The following is a 25,842-nucleotide window of genomic DNA, read 5'->3' on the forward strand; positions in this document are numbered from 1 at the left end:
AAGCCATAACACCAGCAATGCTGCACAGGCACTGGCATTCAGGACAGGTTCTGACATCTCTTGTGAGCAAACCCTGGCACTGAGGAACTCACACTGTGTGAGGGGATGCTTGGGTGCCTCACACAGCTAAATATCTGGTGTAAATGTGCTCAGAGAGAAGCAGGCAGAGAACTTACAGCTAGCGGGGAACTACCTACACACCCTGGGATACATGGCCAGTACAACCTCCCATATGCAGTGCTGGTCTGACGTGCCCTCCAGGGGAACTGCTCAGGAATTGTCTGCAGATTAATAAAAAGTCCTGAGAAAAGAGTAGGGAGGAACAAAGGTATCCCATTAAAATGGAGGTCAGGCCAGCCAGGTGGGACACCATGTACATCCCTAGCAAATTACCGAGGATGTGCCCGCTAAATCACACACTTTGCATTAATCTGGGTGAACAGTCACCAAACAAGTAAGTAGAAAGCTTTATTCTGAAGTGTAGATACCATCTCATCCACTTAGCCTCTGCACACACTCACAGTGACTCAAGCTCAAGGAACCTGTGATCTTTGCATGACTCCATCTCCCAGGCTTCTGTGCTTGGGGAGTTTGCAGCGTTCATCCTCCATTCTGACATGAAAGTAAGGAATTTGTCCACATCAAACGGGCTCCATCTGCCGCTGTCTGGCCATCCTCTCCAGTTGAGGCAGGCCACACACCAATTTCTTGACCATTCTGGGATTTTACTAACATGTTTACTTTTTCAGCTGCACATTTTGTAGCCCCTAGCCCATCTAAAAAAAATAATAAATATAGTGCTTGACCTTTTGCCCTGTTGATCATTGCCCAACCTTTCTACCTCCTTTTATTGTGTATTCCTGATTTTGAGTCATCACAATACTTTGCTTACTGCCTTGGAACAATTCTGAGTTTTCACCACACTTGTGTGGGACCATGTGAAAAATTTCCTGAAAGTCAAAAGCTGAATTTTTTAATTGGTTGTCTTTTATTCACTGCTTTAGAGGCACTTGCAGACTGCTCTGAAAAATTAGGAGACGACAGCCTATATTCATCTCACCCACTAATCATTTTAGTAGTCCACGCTAGAAAACAAAAGTCCTTTGTCTTCATTTATCATGTAGGTGGCCAATGCATCTCCATGAAAGAGGGAAAACCATGATACTCAAGGGCTTTGGGGACCCAGAAGGCTCCTGCACTGTCTACATCCTTGATGTTGGGTCTTTCGACAAGTCCTCTTCTGTGTACATGCCTCAGCAGAGACAAGGTGCCAGTTGTGGAGGTGATGGGAAAAGCCCACCCAGCAGAGTGCCTTGCAGCAGGGGCCAGGCCTGTCCTGACAGCCTCCTCCAAGCATTTGATATCAGGCCTGGAGCTCCCGTGCCAACACAGTGCACTTTGGGCAGCTCTTTGGTGGTCCTAGGCCATCCCTGCTGATGGCCTTTTACTGCCACAAGGAGACTTATCCCAAACAGGGTCACTGTGTCTCCTTTGCATTCCACTCCTCCTCCACTGAACTCAAAAGACTGGAGATGGTAAATTTCAGGCAGAAAAGGACACGAACATGAACCACTCCAGAAACAGCAAGAAGGGACTGAGGAAGCAGAGCTCATTCTCACAGGAAGACATAGCATTGGAGTCCTGGAGACCCTTCCTTTGGGCTGCTGGGTGACATATGCATTGTCACGGCTGATGTGGAACCAGGGACACATCCATCACATCTGCAGATAGTCCTGAAGGGGTAGAGGGACAGATCCAGGGTGAGATCAGCACATGAGGTGCTGTATGGCCAGAGCCTCCTCAGGCAGGTCCAGCTAATGCACAATGGAGAAGACATTAGGAACCGGCAGGCTCCAAAGGGAGCAGGGATACCTGAGCAGGGCTTTGGCCAGCGGGGGCAGTAAATCATACGGGAGTTTGCAGTGCAAAAAACTACAAGAAGCTGCAATCTGAGACTGTGGGTGTTGATGAGTCCTGTCTTGTCCTCGAGCTGCTCGTGGTGTGGTTCTGCTAAATGGTGGCATATCTTTCAGGACAGCACTACTTATGAGGAGCAGTCCATTAGATGGGACATTTCAAACATAGCAGACTAAACATCAGGAAAGATTAGTCAGGAACAAGCCCCCCTGGCCAGCTTGCTGGACACTGCAGTAGGGCTCTGTTTACTGACTCAGGTCCATGCTTGGAGATGAATTTATTTCAATAACCTCTTCCGCGTCAGACATTAAGGAATATCCACTTCATCAGATGTTGCATGACGAGGAAACCACATGTCCAGCCCACAACAGATAAAGGGCTCAGCTCAGAGCAGCCACATCACATGGACTACATGAGGGTGAGGGACCCCAGCACTTCTCAGCTCTCAGTGGGGCACTGCTGGAATCAGAGCTTCTGGGGCTACCGGATTTCTAAGGTCTCTGACAACATGGGCCTAGGAGTCTGGAAGCCCTGAAATTCCTATCACGAGGCCAAAATGTAGAAGAGGACTTCCCAGAGACCACAGGATTAAAAAACAAACAAAAAAAAAAAACAAAAAAAACTAAGCCAACAATAAAAACCCAAACCAGGTCTGAAGGAGTTTTCAGGTGGATGTTTATGATGTAGCAGGAATCTAAGCAGCTTCCCAGGTGAGACCCATGTGTCAGGGAAGCTGAGACCTATCCTTGACTTAGCCTAACATGTACCACTTATGTCACAAGGGAAAAGGTGCCATCAGTTCATTTCCTTCCACTTACCTCAAGTGAACCAGACATGGGCTTGGGGATGGGGAGCCTCAAAGGATCTGCATCTCTTTACTTTGATTGTTTGCAAAAAGTTTTTCTGCTCAGAGAGTGTTTGGCAGGTGGAGAAGCATGCTCCATTGCAGCTATGTCCAGCACATGGCTGTGCTCAGCCTCCTTGGGATTATAGTGCCCAGCTGTAGCACAGGAAACTTTAACTCAAGATTTAGCCCTGCCTCATTTATTTGGCATTATTCTGAGTGTCTGTGTGTAACAGAACAAGAGGACATGTTCTGAGTGCCTGCAGCATGTGCTACCTGAGCCACAGCATATGTGAGCATCTCAAGCGGATAATCCTATGGATGCAGCCACATACTGACAAAGGTGTGCACCAAGCAGCGCAGCTTTGGGCACGCCTGTGCTGCCGAAGGGAAGCGCAGACGAAACACTTGAACACCCCTGTGCTCACTTTCAGCTTCCTAGCACAGCCCAGGATCTGTGCAGCCCAGGGCACAGCCTGCTCTGTGCGTCAGCACCCAAACAAGTCGGATGAGGGGCAGCAGCGGCCGGAGTCACGGCTCCGTTTGCCGAGTAGCCACGTCCTCTGGCTCCCTGACAGGAAGGGCATCCAACACCGCACTCACACGGAAGGACCTGCACCCAGCTCTCCGCTCGCCCGGGACGCTTGCCCTGACCCCAGTCCTTCCTTCGTCTTAGGGGCACACAGACCCCAAAACCACACTGGCTGCCCCAGCGTGGGAGCCGGAGGTCGCGGGGCCTGCCTCGCACCACGCTACAAAGAGTTAAGCCCTCGCTCTGTTGATATTTCCGAGCGGCTCCCAAAGTCGGCCAAGACGGGGAGCGCCCTGATTGGCTGCGTACCGGCCGGTAGTAATTAGTATCAGATATCAAACTTCTGTCTTTGCTAAGACCCTTTCCGATAGTCGCTGCTCCCCGCTAGACGATGACATCAGCCAGGACACCCAGCTGCTGGTAGTAAACTCCGGGCGGGAGGAGGCTCCCGCTAGCTCCACATTAATTAGTTCAACACAGCATAGGGGGAGCAGTTGATGTCTGTGGAGGGTCAGTGCTGGATGGGACCAAATCTTTCAAAGCCACTTGCTGCTTCTTGCCAGCCGGCTGTAAAAGCACCCAGAGAGTCCAGGAGAGCTGGATGAATCCTGAGCACTAGCCGTGGTCTGGTCGGCTTTTCTCTGTGGAGGAAGTTAATGGTTTAAGTGAGGGGCGTCTGGATCTGGTCCCCGAGTCACCATGACACTCCTGGGGTCTGAGCACTCCTTGCTGATTCGGAGCAAGTTCAGATCAGGTAGGGGAAACCTTGAGATTTCTCTTAAAACTTCTCTCTCCGGCAAGCCGTAGCCACAGACTGTTTTGCATTAAATGTTTGGAAGCAGCATGCGAGCAAAGTGTTCAGGGGGTCGCAGAGCTGTCACGGCTTTGCTCTTACAGAGGTTGTTCCGCAAGTGGAGAAACGCATCTTCCTTCCTCTCTGTTGCTTTTTTTTTTTTTTCCTGGTTTTTCATTGTCTTCAATTTATGTCTGTGGTTTATTTTGGTAAAACTGCAGTTCCCGGGTCTCCGGCCCTGGCCCTGCTGCAAAGGATTTGGGCAGGAAGCCAAAAGGGCATCTGGGAGAAACAAGGTACCTAATGTCGTCTGTATATTCCAGGTGCTCTTGCAGGTCTGTCTGTGATAATCTCAGTAAAGACGGGCCTGACACTCTCTCTGACATGCAGGCAGCTGACTTTGTTCCATTAACTTGTGACTAATTGGAGAAAAATGAATTTGAAGAAATGCGTCATTTTTAGAAGTAAAAATAACAAATGGAACACGAAAAGTATTTAAAGTGACATCATCAGAGAAATAAAACCAGAGCCACACAATTGATTGCCACTCTCGGAGGGTTTGCAAGTAAAACATGCCTCCGTCTCGTAAGTTAGGGGAAGCACCGGTAAGGGGCTTCTCAGCGGACGTTCAGCGTCAGTGAAGGTGAGTGAAGGTGAACTATGGGACGGTCACTTCTAAATCAGACCCTCTGCTGGATATTCATGCCTGTATTCACTGGCTTTATTTATAGTAAGTATGCCATGTTTGTGAGTGGGTATTTTTACTTGTAATTTTTTTAATGAACATACTGTAATATTAATGGTCATGTCAAAAAATGTTCTCGAGGAGCTTTCCCTGACCTTCCCAGAGGTGAAGTTCTCCCCGGGAATATTATCTGTGAAGATGTTCAGACAAACCAGCTGCATGTGCCGTATGGGACGCTGTAAAACTGGACGGGGTAGTCACGTTGGAACATGCACCCGGTCTGGCATGTCACCCACGCCGTGTGTGTTTTTGCCTCCTCATGCATTGTAGATAATGAAATTAGAGATTTATGATACTGATGGTAGACATGAGTGGTGTTATCAGGATCTCTTAGATAGCTGGGTGGTCAACTTAAACTTTGTTTTCTCAGCAAATACAAAGTTGGCAGTTGGTTGAAAACCCAAGAGTGTGTGTGCAAACACAAGTGTCCTAGTCTGGCTGAATTATACAAAACTTGGGTCCAGGGCTTTGGTGTGGTTTCCATATCGCTCTGATCTTACATTTCATTAGATTAAGTCATTCCTTAGATTTTGTTGGTATATTATGGTACATTGCTGTTCATTTGAAAAAAATCTGTCTGTAACAATTCCTCCAGCAACTACAAAGCAACACTGCCACCTTTCTGACGAGAGGAGGATGGGCTGTGTTACATGTCCCTGCATTCTTTTCAAATGAACCAGTATTGTTTTTAAGGCTCGTTTCTGGTTTATTTGTAAGCTGGCTTTATTATGGAACCAACAATGGGATCTCTAAACATATTTTTCAAATGATTCTCCAGTAAAAGTAAACTTTGTGGGTCTTTGCATCCATAAATTCTCATGCCTTTCAGCATTTCTATGGCAGTCAATTTGTGGGATATTCTTTGGTTCACGACTTATTCCCACAACTGCCATCCCTCACTATTGCCTGGTGAAAGATAGGTTTCCCATTTGACAAGATTTCTCTGCCTATTTATTATGTCTGACTCGGGCTTGCCAAAATCCCAAATGCATGTCTGTGCCTCCCTCTCCCCACTGCTGGGACCGCTGCAGGTAGTGCAGGATATGGCCACAGCACAACCCTGGTCATCGTAGTCTGTGAGACAGGGGAGAAAGGAGGGTTGCTGAGGAATACAAATAAATCAATAATTCTGCTTTCAGTTTGTGTTGGATTTTTAGTAACATGGGGAATAGAGAAGAAAAGCCAACATTTAATGGTTGAAGTGGTGAAATCTCTTTTATGTGCAAAGTCTCCATGGGACAGAGTTTCCTCTGGTGTCCCTGCTCCATGTGCAGACTTTGGTAGCTGTAAAGCCCCACAAGGATGGCAGGAGGTGCAGTGCTCTGATTTACTGTCCTCCATTCACTTGGAAGAGGGATGAACATCTCAGACAACCCATCACCCTGCACCACACCCCCCTGCATGGCTCAGGGGCTGTAACACGCGACGGGAGAGCAGCAGTTTACACAGAGAGCTGTGTAGCTTGCACAGAGCATGCGAAGGACAAGTCAGGAGGGATCGGACCCTGAAATGCCAAGCCCCAAGAAGCCGTGCTTCACCATGTGCCATTGTTTTGGAAATGGTCTTGCGCAGGCAGGTGTGAGGCTTTGCTTGTTCCCCAGGTTTAGGAAGGATTAGCTGTGCTCCATGACTCATGACGAGTCTGAATCCCTTTTGAAGGATTCCAGGCCAATGTTAATGAGGGCTGAGGTAAATCTTAATAAGTAAACTTTTGCTGTCTCTCCATGGCCTGCACACACTGAGCAGCTGAAAGAGCTATGTGTGTGTTAAAGGGTGCTAGAGATATATTACTTGCTTATTGTTTCCTCATCGCAGAATCCCTTTAATCTCTGTGGCGCAGAGCAGGCAGAAAATGGGCAAAGGGGGTGGCAACCAGGAGATGGTGGCACATAGGTGTCCCTCCTAGAGTGTCTCGAGGGTCAGCTTTCCAGTCTCTTGCTTCCATCTGGCAGCATCAATAGCAAGAAAAAGAAAGATTTTTGTCCAGGAAAGGCTGATCTGGTGGAGGCAGCAGCTTTTTCACACAGTGCCCAGCAACCCTCCCTTGACTCCCACAGTGTTTTCTCCTGCTCTTCTCTTTCCAGTGGTCCACAGTGAAGGACCAGCATAGCTGTGCAGTGTGGACAGACGGTAGCTATCCCAGTGCAGGGCACCAGGAACCGCTCCAGAGGAGATAGAAAGATCAAATCACCAGCATGCTGCAGGCCTTCAGGTTCCCCCTCCCCTTCCTTGAGGATTTGTGTGCGTGTTTATTTTGTCTGTTTTGCCAAAGATAAATATACTGATCTGAGGTCATCCTGACAAATTTTACAGGAATGATGATTCTTCAAGCCTGCCATGCTATCCCATGTGCTCCAATTATCAATGGGATTGCACTAAATCAACTAGGACATCTAAGGGCTGTTCCAGAAACATATTTAACTCTTCTCAGAGACAATCATTTATGTGAGGCGATCTCCTGCTTTGAATACAAACCAATTGTACTCCAGCAGCAGAGAAGCATTGTCATCGGACAGAGCAAACAAAGCTAGCAAATGCACACTTAACCTTAACTCTGACCTTTTCTGTCCAGCGATATGGAAAGAGAGTTTACAAGGCCAACATCTGCATAACATCAGTGATAGTTCAGATAATTGGTGAGAAGCGAAAGTTTAACACTCTAAATACAGCTCTGCATGGCCTGGCATGGGGTAATATCCAGGCCTAATAGTGACACATGGGTGTGAATTTGCAGAGAAGACTTGCCTGGCTCTATGGAGGAAAGGATTTCTTATATACGCATAGGGCTTGAATGGAGCTGGTTGAGATGGGAGATGAATTTATTCTGTCTGCTTCTGGTGGAGTGATTTGAACCAAAATCAGCAGGTTAATAAAGGCAGAAGAGAGTAGGTCTTGGTAGGGTGTTAAGCCAGGCATTTTGGCAGAACCTTTATTTTCATTTTCCCGGTGTCCAAAGAAAGTGTGCGCATGTGTTTCCTTTCAGATCATGAACTCGTACAGTTCACAACCAGTGTGTGCGTTCGAACCATGGCCTCTCTGTAACTGATGACATTGTTTTGTGGTTTCATGAAGTTTTTGTAAAACACTGACTTGATGTCGATCGGTTCGTGGTTTTGTTTTTCCAGCATCTTATACCTTAGTGTTTTAGCTGACAGACATATGTTTCTCTGTCAGTCAGGCATGTGTTATAGCACAGATTGAAATATACCTCTCTGTGCTTGAGGAGAAGGATGTATGGTCTGCTCACAGGGATGCTGAAGGGATTACTCCAAGGAGGACCGTGACAGCATGTTCTCAGGAACATGGTGAGGTTGGGGTTGCACATTATGATGGGGACAGCCATCCAGAGGGGTTTCACAGATGGTTGTTCGTTAGTGGTGACCTGTGCCCATTTGGTCTGGGCTCCTTGCTAGCCCGGTGTGGTCCTATGTCTTTTTCAAAGCACCTGCAGGCCCGGACATGGATTTAGAGATGTTGTTCTCACCAATGTAGACGAAACTTTCAGTGTGGTGCAGCCTCCCAGGTAACACACAAATTCATAGCACATCTGCCTGGGAGAAGGTAAAACACTCCTACTCCACAAGTGCTGAGCATCAGAGGCAGAGGTAAAGCTGGCTTGGCTGGGCCCCTCTCTGAGGCAGTGCCTGGCCAGGAGAGGATTGACCAGGGCTTTCCATGGCTGTCCTGGCTGAGTGGTGCCATTTTCAGCTGGGCTGTGGCCGGCTGAGCTTCAGCTCTGCTCATGCAGGTCCCACACAGGCCATGTTGTCAGAGGATAACATGGGCCTGGAGACATGATGCTACAGAGAAATCACTCCGTGGCACCTGGCTATTGGCAGAGCAGATGGGCCGAGAGCCATGGAGAGGCTCAGGACAGAGACTGGCCAAGGTGTTTTTGCAAAACAGCAGCTCCAGAAAAGCAAGCCCTACAATGCTCCGCTGGACCAGTGCTTCACACTGCCGGTGGTGGCACCCAGGAGGTTGGCTGGCCAGTCACCCAGCTCAGGGTGACTCCACATTCACTCAAGTACAGCCCCCACATCAGAAGCTTGATGTCAGCCTGTTGCTTGGTCAGGAGAGAGCACCGCCTGCTCCCTGCTGCCCTGCCCATTTGGACATCCTGCTTTGAACACAGCAGGTTCCTGCTCCTGATGCAGTTGCAAGAAACAGCCACAGCCCTGAGAAGGCCACAGGCGACACGACTGCACCCTGCCACTGAGCTAGCCCTGCTCCTGCCCTGTCAATGGGACAATCGAAGGATCCCATGAGCATCTCCCACTGGGCAGCTTCTCTCCCCCTCGCATGCTCAGGCCTCAGACATCGCCTGTAAAGAGAGTCTCAAAGCCGGCAGCAGTCCTGCCTTTCAAGGGAGGCTGTGTCCAAAACCAGGGCCATTTTCTGTCAGCCAGTGTGTGAGCAGGGGTGAGTCACCAGGTTCCTCTGATACACCACGGCCATGGATGAACATGTGTGTCACGTTTGTTCAGCTGCTGTTTGACATGCAACAAAACTGCTGCTGTTGAAAACAGGAGTCCCTCCTCCCCATCACTCCATTCCCAATTTGCTTCCAACTCCCCCCTGGCCCCAGCAGAGCAGTCCCCATCCTGTGCACCACTGAGCTGCACTCATGCTCCTAAAACCCCAGCTCTGGGCCACGGAGGGCAGGAATGAGCTGCTGGGGTGGTTGACAGAGGGGACAGTGACTTGCTGCTGCTTTTTTCAGTGTCAGTGCCAGCTTCAGTTGTTTGCCAAACTGCTGACTCCCATGACAGTCATGCACTTGGGTCAAACTGGTGTAATGTGGTACTTCTGCTGGTCCTTTTCACTGCGCAGCCCAGGAGCTGGTGCAGGGAGCAGCACAAGGTGCTGGGAGCAGCAGGCAACTGCCCAACCATCAGTTCTGTTGTCAGCAGTGACTTATTTCAGAGGAAAATGAGAGCACAGCAATTGCATTGGTTGTGAATGTGGTTCCCAACCAAAGCAAAGGATGAGAGCACAGCAATTGCATTGTGCAATTGTGCAATTGTGCAATTGTGCAATTGTGAATGTGGTTCCCAACCAAAGCAAAGGTTCTGGTGCAGCCCAGGCAGGGAGGAAACCAGAAATTATTGAGATTTCACCTGAAACCACATAAGGGAGCTGGGAAGAGCTGAAGCAGTAGGGACTCTGCCTCAGTCACTCCCACTCCCAGGGGGGCTGTCATAGGGACAGATGCTGGGTCAGAAGTCAAGAAGCAGCAATGGACCTGCAGCTCCACCTGGGCAGCTTGTCTCAGCTGTGAGGCTGAGCTGAATGCTGAGAAAGCCTCATGCAGCCTCAGAGTTTCCAGGGAACCTGCTCTGGCTGCTACATAAGTGTTGGTGGGAAGGGACGGGCTCTGATCCAGCCTCCTTCTCAAAGGCAGACTGTCGCCAACACTAGATCGGGTCAGCCATGGTTTTGCCTGCCTGCCCTAGTCCCGAGCCCTGCAAGAAGAACAGTTTCCCAACTGCCCTGGGTAATGTGCCTCAGTGCTGCTCAGCCCCCTGTGCTGTTAAAGCCAATTCCCTAAAGAGAGGAGGGTCCTATGAGTGCTTTGGCGATGCCCCAGCATGGGGGATGCTCTGATACAGATGATAAAAGTCCCATCCTGACTGTCTGCTGAGCACTGGACTCGAAGTGCCCCCGCAGATTGAAGCAGAAGGCCAGGTCTGCCTGCTCCTGGGGTGGAGGGAGGATTTGAACATGTCTTTTCCAGTGCATCACCAGGCCAGGCAAGACCCAAGCCGTCCTTTTAGCTTCCTAAAGCTCTGAGGTCAACTCCTAGGGAGGAGGATGACTCATGACTGCAAGTCATGGGCAGTGCTCAGAGCTTGGGCCACCAGAGCCAGCTATGACTTACGCCAGGAGGTCTTCTCGTCACCGATGACACAGCCCTGCTGCAGAGGATGTTTCTGGAAGCTGTATCACTAAATGGGACTTGGTGCTAGCGTAGAAGAGAGGAGTATTTCTAACAGAAAAAGTTCACGAGCAAAACGCGAGCAAAACTACCGGCATGCCTCGCATCATCTAGGGAGGGATTTCTCATCATGAGGTGCCATAGGAGGGAGCAGGGTTGCTGAAAGCAAGGCTATCTCTCAGCTGATGGCAGCTGATGGTGCCAGCACAGCTTGGTACCACAGGGTGACCAGTGTGCATGACTGTTCCCTTGGGGCTACTTCTTACTGTCCAAGCTGGTGCAGACAGACAAGGGGGATGCTGGGGGTTTGGGACCAAGATTGTCTCACCAGCAGTACTCCAGCCATCACTCTTTGTAACATAACTGTTCCTCTGAAGTTTTAGCAAAGCAGTTTCCTTGAAAAATAAGAATATTCAGGAAAACAATAATTCCTGTACATGGTGGGTGACAGCATCTTCTAAGTGAGTCACAGGCAGCACTCAGAGCTCAGGCCTCCGGTCACGTAGCAAAGGAAGAGGACAGGAATGCAGATGGGGTCAGACACAGCTTCAACATATTTCAAGTCCCCTTCAAGAAGCAGCTAAATGGTGGTTGCTTGGATGGTTCCAGGGGCTCTTCCAGCCCTGTTTTTAAGCTTTGTTGGTTATAAGGGAAAGGTGCAAGCCTTGAGCTGGCATCCACCGAGCTTCAAGCTGCAGCACTGACTCAGAAGCTACTACTCAGAAAGTAGTGGCTGCTTTACCTCTTCCTTCAGTGATATTCAGTGTTATTGTCTGACACTGTTCACAGCTACGTTTCTTCAGATGGTTTGCAACAGGATTTGGAATTTCATAGAGATGACATTTGGGAGTCAAGACATGCATCCTACTGCATGAGGAAGACCAGGTGTGAATAGTCAGTGGCTGAAATAACTGCTTCAACCATCGAGCTTGAGCTGCTCCTGGAAATGACCAGCATTTGCACATGCCTGTCCTCACATTTTCTGTCAGCTTGCCCTGAACAGACAAGGCTGGATAAACTTTTCCTCCTTGCCCTGTGGCTTAAGAATGGACCAGGAAGTTTGTAAACTCAGTATTGCCCAAGATGAACAATGCTTGGTTGTTCATCCTGGGGAGGTTGTGCGGCCTGCCCATAGCCACTCATCCATGGAAGATCTTAGCTCTCACGCCCAGAATAGCTTGTGCCACTGCTGGGTCACAGCCTTTATGCCTGTCAGCTTGAAAAACAATCTGGAGACCTTTTCTCCCTGCACAAAAATTATCATTAAATAATATCAGGTCCCCTCTGTGATGGTCTATCTGCAGTGCTTGACGCAGGAGACAAAGGAGAGGCTGTTAGCTGGAGCATGGACCAGCTGCAATAGGGCAGATTCCCCTGGATTGTGCACTGTTTGTTGGAAGGCAGTAGGATCTGGGAAATTTGGGTTCCTGGGTGCTGCTCCTGCATCCCAGCAAAGGGAGAGCTGTGGCAGTGAAACCTATACATGTTTCCAGCACTTCCTGCATCAAGGCAGATGCTGAATCTTATAGCCACCGCACTGGAAATCATCATCACCTTCCAAGCTATGTTTCAAGGGGATTTGTAACATCTCCTTTTTCTCTAAACAGGCCTGGCTGACAGCTGACTTCACCCTGAGGGTGTTAAATTATTTGTCTGCCAAGAAGGGCTGTGAAATAAGCAGAAGCAGCAGAGATTGTGGGCTTTGAATGCACGGTCATCTGATTGACAGCATCCCCCTTGCTCATGTGGCTGTGGTGTATCACTTGGCCTCGCTGTGTCGGAAGTTGGAGTGAAATGGTGCAAATAATTTGGCACACGTGGGAGCTGTGAAGGGAAGTGATGGAGCACCCTCACTTGGGATTTTTACACCTAGATGAGGCAGACTGCTGTGTCCTTGGCCGAGTGTTGTATGTGACTCTAGAAGTCTTTGCTATCTCTGATTCCCGTTTGATGATGGGATGTTTTATGTAAATTGTCTCAGTTTAAGGCAGATGCTCTAATGCCTGGGACACTGGACCAGGACCTGGAGGGTAGAGAACCATTCTTGGGTGAACTACAACACTTCTTCATTCTTGGACAGTCTCGGACCTCCCTTAGCTCACCTGTTCCATAAAGATACATCTTCCTCAGGGAAAGTGCAAAGCTCTGCATGGTTCACAAATATTGTCACTGGTCACAAAAAAGGCCCTACACAGAGAAACTGTGGTGTACTTCACCCAGTGTAAGATACCTACCATGAGCCAGTTACTATTAAACTGCCTCTATAATTGAGGAGGAAAGACAAGCATTCCTAAAGCATGGACAGACTAATTTGGTTTTGAGGTCCCTTGAGGAGGGTGACTCCTGTGAAGGGAATGCAGATAACTGGGTCAGATGTAGATACCTACAGTGCAGGCGTCTAAATCCATGTCCATGGGCAGAACCAGCATCAATTGAGGGTGGTGCCATGGGGCAATGGAGAGCTACAAACTTCCCTGGCAGCAAGGTTTGCCAGTGACTTCTAGCCACCAGTTTCACTCTGGCATAAGGGGAACAGCATGCATGCAGACTTTACCAGGTACTGAAGACTACATTTTTCCCTCACAGCAAGAATCTATGTGGTGTCCTAAGAAGTGCTGGAATTTGGCAGGAGATCATTGTCCCACGTGAGGCCTTCACTAAACATTTGCTTTGAATGCGAGACATGGTTTGCACAGAGGACATGGAAAAGTCACAAGCAATGGCATCTCAGGGAGCCTTGTGCCTTGGGGAAGGGATTACTATTCAGGTCCAGCCCATGTCACGTTGTAGACATGAGCTGTTGGCAGAGCTCAGCAGGTTGCTCACGAGGACAAAAAAGCTGTTCTTCCCTCCCTTCACCTTTCAACACCAGCTGTCTCAGGGCAGCTAAGGGACTGTGCTGGTAGGCAGGAGATATGCATGCAGCTATATTGTGACTGCTGGAAGATACGTGTCCTTGTGGCAAGCTGCACTGAGTTTCCAGGAGGTAAATATGGAAATGAGTTTTATGTTTTACCTTGTGACACTAGTGTCTATCTTGAAGACAAATTTGCAAAAACATAGGTTACTAACTCAAAGTACAGGCAGGGCTACCTGAGTGATGGGATGATCTAAACTGCGCAGTCCTGGGCCACACAGAGGTCTGTAGCCTTGCACAGGCAGCCTGCAGTGTATGGGGGTCTGTCTTTGCATGCTGTAAATATTGAGAGGTGTGTCCGGGAGTGTCTTCTTCATTACACGCCTAATCGATGCTCTGTAGTTGAGGCCATGCTGCTAAGCCACTTAGTGGCCCTGATCAGTGGTTCATTCCCATCTGTCAGTGCATTGTTTCCAAAAGGAAGGTATACTGGAGATTGCAGGTCCTTGGAGCAGTGGGTTCATACAGAGATGGCACTAATCTCTCCTTGCCACATTATCTACATGCCCTTCGGTACAGTAAGCGTATCTGCATCTAGTGCCAAGCCTTGCAGGGCTAGAAATGTGCTGCCAGGCCCTCAGGAGGGTGATGGAGTCGGAAAGCTCTACTCAACCCATAGTGTTGGGGTGGTGGAGGACCTCCCAGTTTTGGAGGTATCAGGAGAGGTCCTTAGGTCATGAAATAAGGGTACAAGCCTTGGCCCTAGCATAGTAGAGCCAGTGGCATTTGGGTCAAAGCTCCTGGTAGCAAGGGCTCAGCCCAAGGGTAATCATCAGTCATTAGCTCTCTGAGAGTCCTGGAGAAGTGGCTTATTCTAATACTGAAATATGTGCTGGATCTATAGGCTTAAAAACCTGGAGGGCATAATCTGCTGGCTTACAGGGTCTCATGGTGTCCCTGCAGGTGGCAGTTTTTGTGCAATATCGGTATCAGTGGCAGGTGCTTTTGCCCTGACTCTCAGCTTCATCCTTTCTGCTCTTAGCACGCATTGAACATTTCTTTTACACTCATGGTGTTCCTGGGTCACCAAGAACAGAGATGGCACCTACCACTTCTGAGGACCTTACCAATTTCTGCTTTAGGCAGAAGTTTAAAGGCTTCTGAAGTAATTATGGGAGCTGGTCTGGCTTCCACACCAGATGTCATGCACACAGTCACAGGTGCACACACCAAAATACAGAACTGTATACAAATTTAGGACAGAAGGGACCTGTGGAAGTCTCTACTCCAACCTCCCATTCAAAGTAGGGTCAACTTCAAAATTATATCAGGTTGCTCAGGACGTTCTGCAGGCAAGCTCTGATCTCTCCAGGATGGATGTTCTCCAGGCAAGCTCTGATCTCTCCAGGATGGATATCCCCACAGGGACCCTGTTCTTGGCCTGCACCACTCTTACAGTGACTTTTTTCCCCTAATAACCAATCAGAATTTCTCTTGCTGCAACTTGTGATCATTGCCTCTTCTTCTACTGCTGTGCACCCCTGAGGGGAGTCTAGCTTTATCTTCTCTGTAACCCCCCATGTCATCAGGATGCTTGATTTCTCTCAGATACCTCTTAGCCATTTTGAGTGTTCTTCATTTTTGTTCCTTGCCCTTATGTCTGAACAAATCTAAAAAGCAACCAAAACCTAGACACACACATCCCAAATCTTAGAGTGCACATGGATATATGGATGTGGCCAAAATACATGTCCTAATGTCAAAATCATTATCTTCTGCATGGTTTCTCCATAGCCAGCACCACTGCACCACTGTGCAGAACGCAGTTTGCTTTCATGTTTCAGTTGTGTCTGGGAAGCAGGTACCAGTGGCAATGAATCCATAGACAGTGATACCACGGGGGCTATCTAATAAACAATAAAGTACAAAAGACCTTTATGGGCAAAGTATTTATCATATTTATCATTTCTTTCAAAAAACTCTGAACCCACCTTACTCCACTTGCTTGACTTATAACAGGTCCTTCACCCTCCCACAATACAGGGTAGCAATACCCAGCTGCAGGAGGTAGTGCTGGACATTCACACCCAGCCTCCCTCCCGGCCAGCACCCTTTGCCCACACATGGACTCTCTGAGCAACTCTTTGAGCTGAAGCCGTGGTCACCTAAGGCTGCTATTACAGGTGCCAAGCAGGGATCAGTCTGTCCCAGGTGCTAGGGTACTGCCTGCACCAGAACCAGCCCTGCCCTGCTCATCTGTCTGCAAGAGTGAGGTCTGGGTCGGTGCAGGCTACACAGCTCCTCCCTGGCAGTCCTCCTCATCTTGGAGCACTCTGCTGCACCAAGGCTGGTCCAGCAGCAGCAGGGATCAGTGCCAGGTCTCTGTGCCACACACAGACCCCCGGCACATCATCCCTGATAGATGTACTAGTACCTCGGGAAAATCCTGCATCTTTTCCTGACACTCTCTCTCTCACAGTTTTACAGCTACGGCTTCAGCAGAGAAGGACCCGTGAGCAGCTGGCAGATCAAGGCATCATGCCACGTGAGTATCTTTTTCTGCCTTTTTCACCCGCTCCTGGCTCAGAGGGGCTGTGTTCATCTTGGGCATTGCTGGGGCACCGTGTGGCATCAGCTGCCTGCTCAGACCCACTCAGCTCTGAGCAGATTGCTACTAGGGGGTACTTTGCTTCCTGCCCTGTAGAAATATTATGGTCCCTGGTGCTGTACAACGGTGCCCAGCATTTGCCACACAGATTATAATGCCGCTGCTCAAACTGAAGTCAGGAGAGATGCTTAGCTTACACCACCCAAAAATGCAGCTGCGTAGCTCCCTGTCCCAGAGGTCACTGTAGCAGGACAAGCATATCCAACTCCAAGCAGAAGACTCACAAAGCTCTTCACGTAGGCAAGGGCAGAGAATCTCATGTCCTCCTGTAAAAGTCAGGAACCTCTGTGGCAGGATCAGACCCACAGAATGAGGAAGAGGTAGAGAGGGCCCATTCCAGGAGGCTGTGGAAGAAAGAAGTGGTGGGTAACTGCCTTGGCCCCAGTGCAGAGAGGCAGCCCCTGGATGAGTGGGACATACCCAGATCTGTGCCTGTGCCCAGCCAGGAGCCCACAGGGCAGGACTGTCAGTGTACACTTGAGGCCAATGAAACCCCACCTGGGCCTGCCTGCTGCAGACTGCCGAATGGCTGGTGATATCCATGCTTTCCCTTCTCTGACCACATTCATCCTTGATAACTTGGCATTGAAGCCTGAAGGACAAGCTCCAGGCCACTATTATCATGTAAGCATTCAGCATCAGAAAGCCAGATGCTAGAGCCCAAAAAGTAAGTGAACGAAAATGATCGCCTTCTGCACCTGCAGGTGTATCATGAAACCTGTAGCACCACTGGAGAAATGATGTTGGGAACTCAGCCCTGCTTGATGGATAACTCCATCCTGACCTAGCCTCAGCCTCCATGTGCATGACTCTGTGATTATCTGGGACCCAGGTAGAGGATTATCCTTTCTGTCTTATCAAGGCCCCCTTGGGTTCACTGCTAAGATCACAACTTTCCAAAGGCTGTGTCACTTCCGTCTCTTCTGGCTAACCTTGAAGACTATGATGCAGCTCTTGTCTAAACAGCAGAACAACAACTCACTAAGAGTATGGCTCTAGCACTGCTTGCTTCACCCTGCCTGTCCCTCTGCCCTTTTCATGCAGCTGCCTTCCTAAAGGACCATGTCAAGGTAGCCATCAACAGACGCCTTCTCAGTACAGTATTGCCAACATCAAGCATTAAGAAAACTCGAGCAAGATGACAAAAATCATGACTGTAAAAAAGACCACATGGTTTTAAGACTGATAAATGCAGGTTCTTTTCATTTTTCTTCTGTTTATTTCTTTAAGCATTCAGATTTTATGCTGCCTGCCACCAAAGGGCAAGCATTTTAATCACAGGACTCGAGGAGGTGGAGCTTTAAGCAAAAGATTGTGACATTTGTGATAGCATTGCAAGCACTGGCGATACAGTCAGTGGCCAGAAATATGTCTAACGTCTCCTGAACTGCTAAGTCCACTCTGTAAAAGTGAGCACACTCAGACAAGGTGCAGGACACCCCATTGCACACGTATGGAGCAGCAGTGCCAACTAAGAGGTTTGCGTACCTGGCGCTGCTCTGCAGAGCCCAGTGCACGGGACTGCGCTTTTACAAATGGCACCGAATATTTAAAACCTTACTCATTGCAGACCGCATATCGGGGCCAAGTTATTTGATGGCAACTGGAGGGTATTTTCCTGTTACCTATGGCTTCTTTACACTCCCAACTTCTAGGCTGAATTTTTTGCAGTCTGGTTTCTGTCCAAGAAGGCCATTTTGGGAAACTTGAGCACAATTCTCTCACTGAAAGTAATAGAAGAAAAGGCACTTCTACCATTATAAAAACAAACACACAGAAATTAACTGCTGAATTTGACCTCAGGAGGAAGTGTCAGATGTTAGCATTTAATATATGGGAGCCGCAGCCGGCTTCCCCATGGTTTGGGCATGTGCAGTCACACCTTATGAAAAACAAGTCTTTGTTTAACCGTATTTCCTAATGTCCTGTTGCCTGAGGACCAGCAGATGAGGTGGGCTCTAGGAGGTGGGCCCCAGGTGGGCACTGGGACAGGATTTCAGTTCACATGCATTGCAGGAAGGTGAGAAATGAATCCAGATGGCTGTAACCCACAGTGGTTGAGAATAACCCTTCTGGAAAGGGAAAAGACGGGCATTGCTGGTCTCCATGGTGAGAGTCAGGTTTGGTACGAGGCTTGGAGCATGCACTTGATCCCACATTGCACATCAGATTTTGCACAAGGATTGTTTTCAACCCATTGCATACATTTTCTGCTGATATAATCCCAGGACAGAGAAACTTTGTTTTTCTAAAACTGATCCATTTTATACAGAGACCAGAAAAAGTCAGAGTAACAGAATAGCATTGGATAAAAGCTCTGAGCGCTTATAGGAACCCTTGTAGGAAGGGGAGTTGATGACTATACACAGGGCCTGCTAAGCTGTTCAGCAGTGCAGCTATAGCACAGTAAGCGTGAAACATTGGAGTAAGACCTAAGAAGCCGGCTGGTTTTTGGTATCCGAGAGAATACTGCAGGGAGAAGCATCAGTGTCACCTGAGCATAGCGCAGTGAGACGGATGTCCTTACCAAAGCCCAGTCTGTGTTTGGTTTGATTGGAAAAGATTAATGCCATTGCATACCTGAGCTCTGTTCACACTCTCTTGGATGTTGCTCTAAGAAATGTGAAACCTTCAGATGGTCCCATCACTGGAGAAGGCAGGAAACTGCCTAAAGGAGGATGCTCAGGTGCAAAAGGCAGTAGCATTGCACAAGACTTCAGGTTCAAAGCTGGACTCTGATTGTCAGATGTTTTCAGGTTGTAAATTGAACAACTGGCTGGCAAAAAAATCAACACTACTGACAAAGGCTCTACAAATAAAGACAGGTGCAGACTGGTAGGCAAGAGAAGCCTCTGAGTCCCTTCAGCCCTGTGACTCTGTGTATGGAGAAGCCTTTGAAAGCAAGGGGAGATCCAGTTTCATTGAGACACAGTCACGCTCCTGTTGCATAGGAGTGCAGGTGAGAGCAGAGCCTGCCCCATTCTTCAGGCTCACTGAGTAGGAAGTTTCCAGTTCATGCAACACATGCAACTTTATTGTCCTAGTGAAACTCGTACAGACCCAGCAAAGGCATTTTAAATCAAGAGCACCCCTGTGGGGTCACTTGCAGAAGGGCAGACTTTAGGGCTGAGCAGGGACGAACCCTTCTTCAAGCCCTGCACAGATGCCTGCCCTGGACCCCATCCAGACCCTGCTCACCTGCCCAAAAGGAGGGGGAGGCAGCTTGCAGGATCCAGGACTACTCAAGGCAAGGTTCCCCCTACTGTGATGGGCTGCAGAAATAGCTGCACTTGAAGTAAAGACCCTCTTGCTGTACGCAGCCACCACCTCATCCTCTAACTCAAACCTTAGAGGCAATAGTCCTAAGATTATCAACACCAAGCACAGCAGCTCTGCCCTCTTGCCTCCAGACCCTCAGCTGTTTCAAGCTGACACGTCATCCCTTGACAAGTTGTCTGAATAACCAGTGCTAGCAATGTCTTTATTTGTTTTGCAGACTAATACAAGCTGCAGCATCCACATAATTCCTCCAAAAATCTTGGTAAATGACTAAATTCTGCAACATTTTCCTCTTGAATAGCACGGCGTTTGGTCAATGCCCAGAGCACACTCCTCATGTCAGTACTTCACAGTGAGCAGGGCTGTAAAAGTCATCTCTCTTGCTAACTTCATTTCCTCATGTGCACCATTTTATTTTGCTTCTGATTAAACCAGCTGTCACAAGTCCTCATGGCTGCTCACCGGAGCATGGCACAGTAATGCTAGCTTGTCTGTATGTCTGCTTTCCAAATGTTAGGAGCAGGAATGTGCCTTCTGTGTTTTACTCTGATTCACTGGAGGTTACGGGGGTTGCCCTGGGGGTTGCCTACCAAAAGCCAGTTCAGAGGGCTCCCAAACATTTCCTGGCTGCCCCCAGTCTTCTCTTCATCCTCCTCTAGACTGACGCAGGATAACATGTCCTGTGTGAAAATAATTTCTGTCCTTTTTGGAGCCCATTCAGAAGATGGAAAGGGAATTCCTGTTGCCAAACAAAGAGTTGTAGCAGACTGTTTTTGTGGGTCAGGACACCTTCCCCTTCCCTGTCCCAATGGGAACAGTTAATTTTGCCTGCTTACACAGCCAGAATAGAATTTTTGCAGGATCTGATAAATATTAACCCCTTCACCATGCAAATTCTGCTCCTATTTGTACTGAACCAGAGTAAACAAGGAAATGTGCAAGGTTCTCCATGACTCCAATACAGGCTGCTCCATGGGACTGGTGTTCGCTGGTCCAAGAGCCAGGGATCATTGGCTTTTTTTCGGGAGCCCCTCTGGATTAATCCTTCTTGGTGTCAGGAGATGCTGAGGGCATGGTCTGCTGCCTGGTACCTGTCTGGGCAGCTGCCTGCACAGGGAGGCCCGTTGTCACACAGATGCTTCTGGGCAGGGGACAGGACTAATGTCCAGTGAGAGATGGAGGGGTAGTCAGCGATAGAAGAGGGACAAAGGACCACAGCTCCCGGGCCTTGCCTTGAAATACCCTCGCTGGAGGCTGCGCCCACATGACCCCAGGAGGCGAGGCAGGGCTTCTCAGTTTTCTTGCTGGCCTCAAGCCTCAGTCACCTGCAGGTTTCACCTGCAGGTGAGGTCCCCTCTCACGTTGTTGCTCTTCCCAGATCTGTCTTCTGGGCTGTGGTGCCTTCCATGACCTGCAGGAAGCACTCCAGGGAAAAGCCACATCTGCTCTCTGATGTGTCCCACAGAGCACTACTTTTCAAAGCCTGCACCCCCTCCCTGCCCATGCGCCTCCTGTGCTCCCCATGCTCTCCATCCCCCCCGCTCTCTTGCCATGGACTGGCTGAGAGCATGGGATTTCCCAGAGCTTTCCCGAGTTATTTTTAGTCAGCGCAATAAAGAGAACGGCTAGTTTGTGTTGCTATTTTTATAGCACTCATTAAAATGCTGTTGCTGAATATCCTGGTGGCTGCTTGCTTCCACTCCTGTGCTGACTGCTCCTCTTTCTTTCCTGTTGCAGCACTGAAAAGCCCATCCGCATTCCATGAACAGCGAAAAAGTCTGGAGCGAGCCAAGGTAACTCCTGCAGCCATCCCGATGAGGGAACACGTGGGCTCGCTTTGCATGAGTTGTGGGGTTTGAAAGCACCTTCCACCACTGTCCCCTCCTCTGGCATCCTCCATTCAGGCCCTGTGGCCAAGGATTAGGGTCAGGGCATCTCCCCTGCTTCCAGATATGGTGGGGCCAAGCCAGGGTTCACAAATGCTCTGGAGCACCCTTCTCCAAGCAGGAAAGGTTTAAAAGGGCAGAGGGACCATCTGTGCCCTGAGCTATGGGGTTTCACAACAGCCCCTGGGTTTTACAAGAGGCTGTGGGCAGGGCGTAGTTCAGCACGGCATTGACAGTCCTTCCAGTAACTATCCAACCAGCTGAAGTGCTGTTTTCCTCCCCAGGCCAGGTCCACAGCCCGCTTCTCACTGTGCTGGCTGCTCTCCACTCCTGCTCAAGTCAGCGGAGTTAGAGCAGGGCCAGCAGCAAACAGGACTGATGGAGCCTAACTATTTAGCAAGTGTGCAGGAGGAATGCTGATGCCCTTTGTCACCTGGAGCGAGTCCCCAGGGAGCTCACACTTGTCATCAGACAGGAGCCTGGCTTTTAGCTCGGCAGGGCAGCTTGGCCATTACGACACACAGCGTCCAAGGGGCTAAGTGGGCTGGGCTCCCACCAGCCCCATTATCTAACTGCACTCAGGCTTCCCTAAATCTTGCTGAAGGCAAAGATAAGATAAGTAGCCATTTCCAGAACACATTGAAACTCCGTGATGCGATCACTTTTTGGGAAATCACACTGGTTTTCCAAGCACCCGCCATCCAGCCTTGACCAAGCTGGAGAGATGTCCACGGAAAAGGGAATAATCAGTCAAGCAGGTTTTGCTTGAACACAAGAGTTTGTTCCATTAATCTGCAAAACGTGCTTGCAGTCACATGGAAAAGGACCTTTGCAAGGAAGAACGACTGTGAAATATTGAGAAGTGCTCTTCTGAACTTAAACACACTCCAAATCACTTGCCCCGAGTCTCCTGCGGTAATAAACGGCTAGCATAAGAAACACAATATGACTCTGAAAAATTAGTATGCTTACAAAATTTCAAGCAATCCAAAGTATCCTTGAAGTGTCATATATTTTACAGTTAAAGTATACATTTGTGTCGTTTTGTCTTTCTCTTCAAAAGCTTTCACTGGCTAGTTGCCTGGGGAAAAGGGAAGGATGGTCTAGTCTGCCCCAAACTGCATGCATTTTTATAGCATGTTAACGAAGACACTAATGAGCACAGCCCATAACAAACATATACTCCTTTGCAAGGATGCCCTGCTTAGAGCTGTGACAGGGAAGGAGCAGGGGCTGTTTCCAGATAATTACTCAATGGCATTTGTTGTTTAGCTGATATTCCTCCAAACTGATGTTCTGCAAACAGAAAGCAGATAACAGTAACCGCTTTCATGTGTTTTGAAAGCTCTTCTGCTTCAGCTGATGCTAAAAAAAGACACATCTGAAGTCTTTCTCCACCATTTGCACCCCAGTGACACAAATGCAGCTTATAAACAGCAAAGGTCAAAAGGGACTGAAATCACAGCAGAAAGTCAGGCTAACGCAGTGTGAATGCTGGGTTCAACATGAACAATGCCACATCTGTAGGACAGCAATTCAAGCTTAGCACAAGTCAGGACCTGATTTGAGGGTTAGCTGGAAATGCATTAGGTGAATTTAATTGCACGCAGGTGCAGACACCAGCTTTCTCTGACCTGGCACGGGAACCAGGCAAACCTACACATGGTCCAAGCAAGGGATTGTGTTGGTGAAAATAAGCTGAGGAAAAATATGGGGGGGAAGGGTAAGGAATTGTAAAGACTTCAGTAAATAAAATGTCTATAATTTGTTTAAACATGTCACTGGCTATGTTAGAGGCTGGCATCAGGCCAGTGCAGCAGACTTTGAAGTCAATGTCCTATAATAGATTGCTGGATTGGAGGACAGAGAGCAGGCTGACTTTCCTGAGGCAGTCTGGCTCAGCAGGGCTTTAGCACTTACTCCCAGCACCCCAGCAAGCGTGGCAGGGAGGGATTGCGTGGGACAGCTGTCGTGCCTCTGCCCCAGAGCAGAACAGCCCCATCTGGGTCATTCCTGACAGATGTGTGACCACTGACGGACATCCCACCCCCCAGCAACCTGCTCCAGTGCTCTCTAACCTGTGCTGTTAGCAAGTGTCCCCCAGTTCCCAGCCCAAGCTGTTCTCTTGAAGTTTAGGCCCATTACTTTTTCTCCTATTGCATGCACATGCAGAACTCTATCTTTTTTCTTGCAGCACTTTTAAAAAGTATTTTGCATCCTGTTTCCCTATAGCCATCTCACCTCTGGACTGACCAACCTCCCCTCCCTTCAGCCTCTCCTCACTGATCCCACCTCTGGCTCAATAATGATTTCTGTAGCTGTCATCCAGACATTTCCCATGGACCCTTTCAGATGCAGGGCACAAAACGGGGCCTTGCTATTCCTAGCGCCCATCTGACATCCTTCATTGTACCTCCTAGAAAGCTGCCTGCTGGTCTGGGGATGCAGTTCAGCTGCTGATCACTAGATTCTCCAGAACCTTTTATATTTTTTTCTCTATTTACGGAGTAACTGTTTTCTGCCTAAGGCCACTGTCCAGTGACCACTACAGAAGCATCTCTGGTGGATTAAGTCTTCATCCACCCCAGTGCTTAATCATCAGGCTAACTGTGACCTGAATGCAGTCCTTTCCAAATGTCCTTCTTGAAATTGTATCAAATGTATCTCAGATTATTTCTTCAATTACTCCAAATCATGTTATATTGTAATCTGTTAGCCTTGAATGATTCAGAGTTAAGGAGTATGTCTTCTATCATCCAAGGCATTAATGAATATATTGACTGGTAGGAAAAATTGTTGTGTAACATGATTTGATATATTCTTCTGTTTAGACTGTGAGCCATTCCTAATTCCTCTGGTGACCCACAGCTATGCTCCTTTTTTATGTTAGTCTTATCCAGACCAAATTTCCCTGGCTTGCATATGAAAAAGCCATGTGAGATAATGTTAAAATATGCTTAAAGTCGAGCTATATGACATTCATTGTTTATTCCTGTACCAGAAATCTGTCATCTCTCCATAGAAGGAAATTAGGTTGGTGTGATGTGGTTTGTTCTTGATGAATCCATCCTGGCTGTTACTCACCTCCTTGCTATCTTCAAAATCCATTTATATAGATTGTTTGATTACTTGGTCCAATATCTTGCTGACTGGTTTATAATTTCCTGGTTTCTTCTCTCCATCTCTTTTAAAGCAAGAAATTATGCTCTCTCTCGCCCAGTTTCCTGGAGACCCACAGAGAGTTGCTGTTACTCTAGCTCTGTGTATCTCAAACTGTTTGGGAACATTTAACTCATCTGAGTATTCTCCAACCTGTTCTCCAACCTGAAAACTGCAGCTTCTTCTCTTTTGTTGCTGGAGGTTCTTGGCTTAGTCATCTGATTGATAAATAGCCATTTATCTTTTTAATGAGGATGGTTTAAAAAGGCATTAAATCCTGTAGCCATCTCAGCAGCATGCACAATTATTTCTCCTGTTTATGGAACACAGACAGCACTTTCCATTGCCTTGTCCTGGCTACAGAAGTCCTTATAAAATCTTCTTCTCATGATCCTGTACATTTTGTACTGTGGGTTTTTTCCAGTTTTGCTCCAGCTGCTTGTACTGTTCTTTTATATTTATCCTTAAGATTTTAACCTCTTTGAACTATGTGCATTTTTTGTACTATTTCTTCTTGTATCTCAACTTAGCAAACAGCTAATAATTTGTCCAAGCTGTGCTCTAGCTTTTCTTCACCTGGGGATAAGCTTATATTTGTATTCTTGACATCAGCTGCCCTCAACACTGACTTCCTTGGCCCCAATGGACAGCGTTATTGTACCTCTGTGTGCCTTTCTGTTCCTAAAGCCATGAGGAAGGTGGCAAAAGGCTCCAGGACCATGTTCATCACAAGCTCAGCCGCAGTAATCTGCAAAGTGGATTTTACCAACCCCACATCATAGCTGGGGTGAGGAACCACAGAGCACAGGAGCTGCAGGGCTGCAGGAAGGCTAAGCCTCATGGCTGACCTGAGTAGAGAGTATGGGTATCTTCATGACTTGCTCAGCCTTATGTCTCACCCCAGAGTGCCAGGCTTCCCACAGAAGCCATTGCTAACAGTACACTCAGGAGCTGCCTTGGTGCAGCCCTCAAAGGCGACATGGTATGCTAAGCCAGGAGCAGATCCACCACTCCCAGTGAATAGGTCTCATCCTTCCCATGAGCTCTCGTAATACTTCAGGCATCAGAAGCCCAAGGGAAACTGGAAAGGACACAGCTTAGAAGTGGGTATAGTGAACAGTCAGCAGCTCCATGCACATTGCTCCCTTTCTGAAGAACTTCTGTCCAAGCACAAGCCAGTGTCTGAGTGAAAAAAAATGCCATTTAGGAGCTCACTCAACCCAG

At 48.4% G+C, this 25,842-nt stretch overlaps 1 protein-coding gene across 1 annotated transcript in view; it reads left to right on the plus strand.

The window, feature by feature from the left end:
- Positions 1-3,974: 3,974 nt before the first annotated feature.
- Positions 3,975-25,842, plus strand: part of MYOCD (myocardin) — a 40,439-nt gene continuing 18,571 nt past the window's right edge. Inside the window, 3 exon segments of the mRNA XM_009280181.2 lie at positions 3,975-4,047; positions 16,106-16,171; positions 21,311-21,366. Of these exon segments, the coding sequence (XP_009278456.1) occupies positions 3,993-4,047; positions 16,106-16,171; positions 21,311-21,366 (177 nt within the window). The 5' untranslated portion in view covers positions 3,975-3,992.

This window comes from Aptenodytes forsteri, unplaced genomic scaffold (assembly GCF_000699145.1).
Source record: "Aptenodytes forsteri isolate BGI_AS27 unplaced genomic scaffold, ASM69914v1 Scaffold707, whole genome shotgun sequence".
Classification (NCBI taxonomy): Eukaryota; Metazoa; Chordata; class Aves; order Sphenisciformes; family Spheniscidae; genus Aptenodytes; species Aptenodytes forsteri.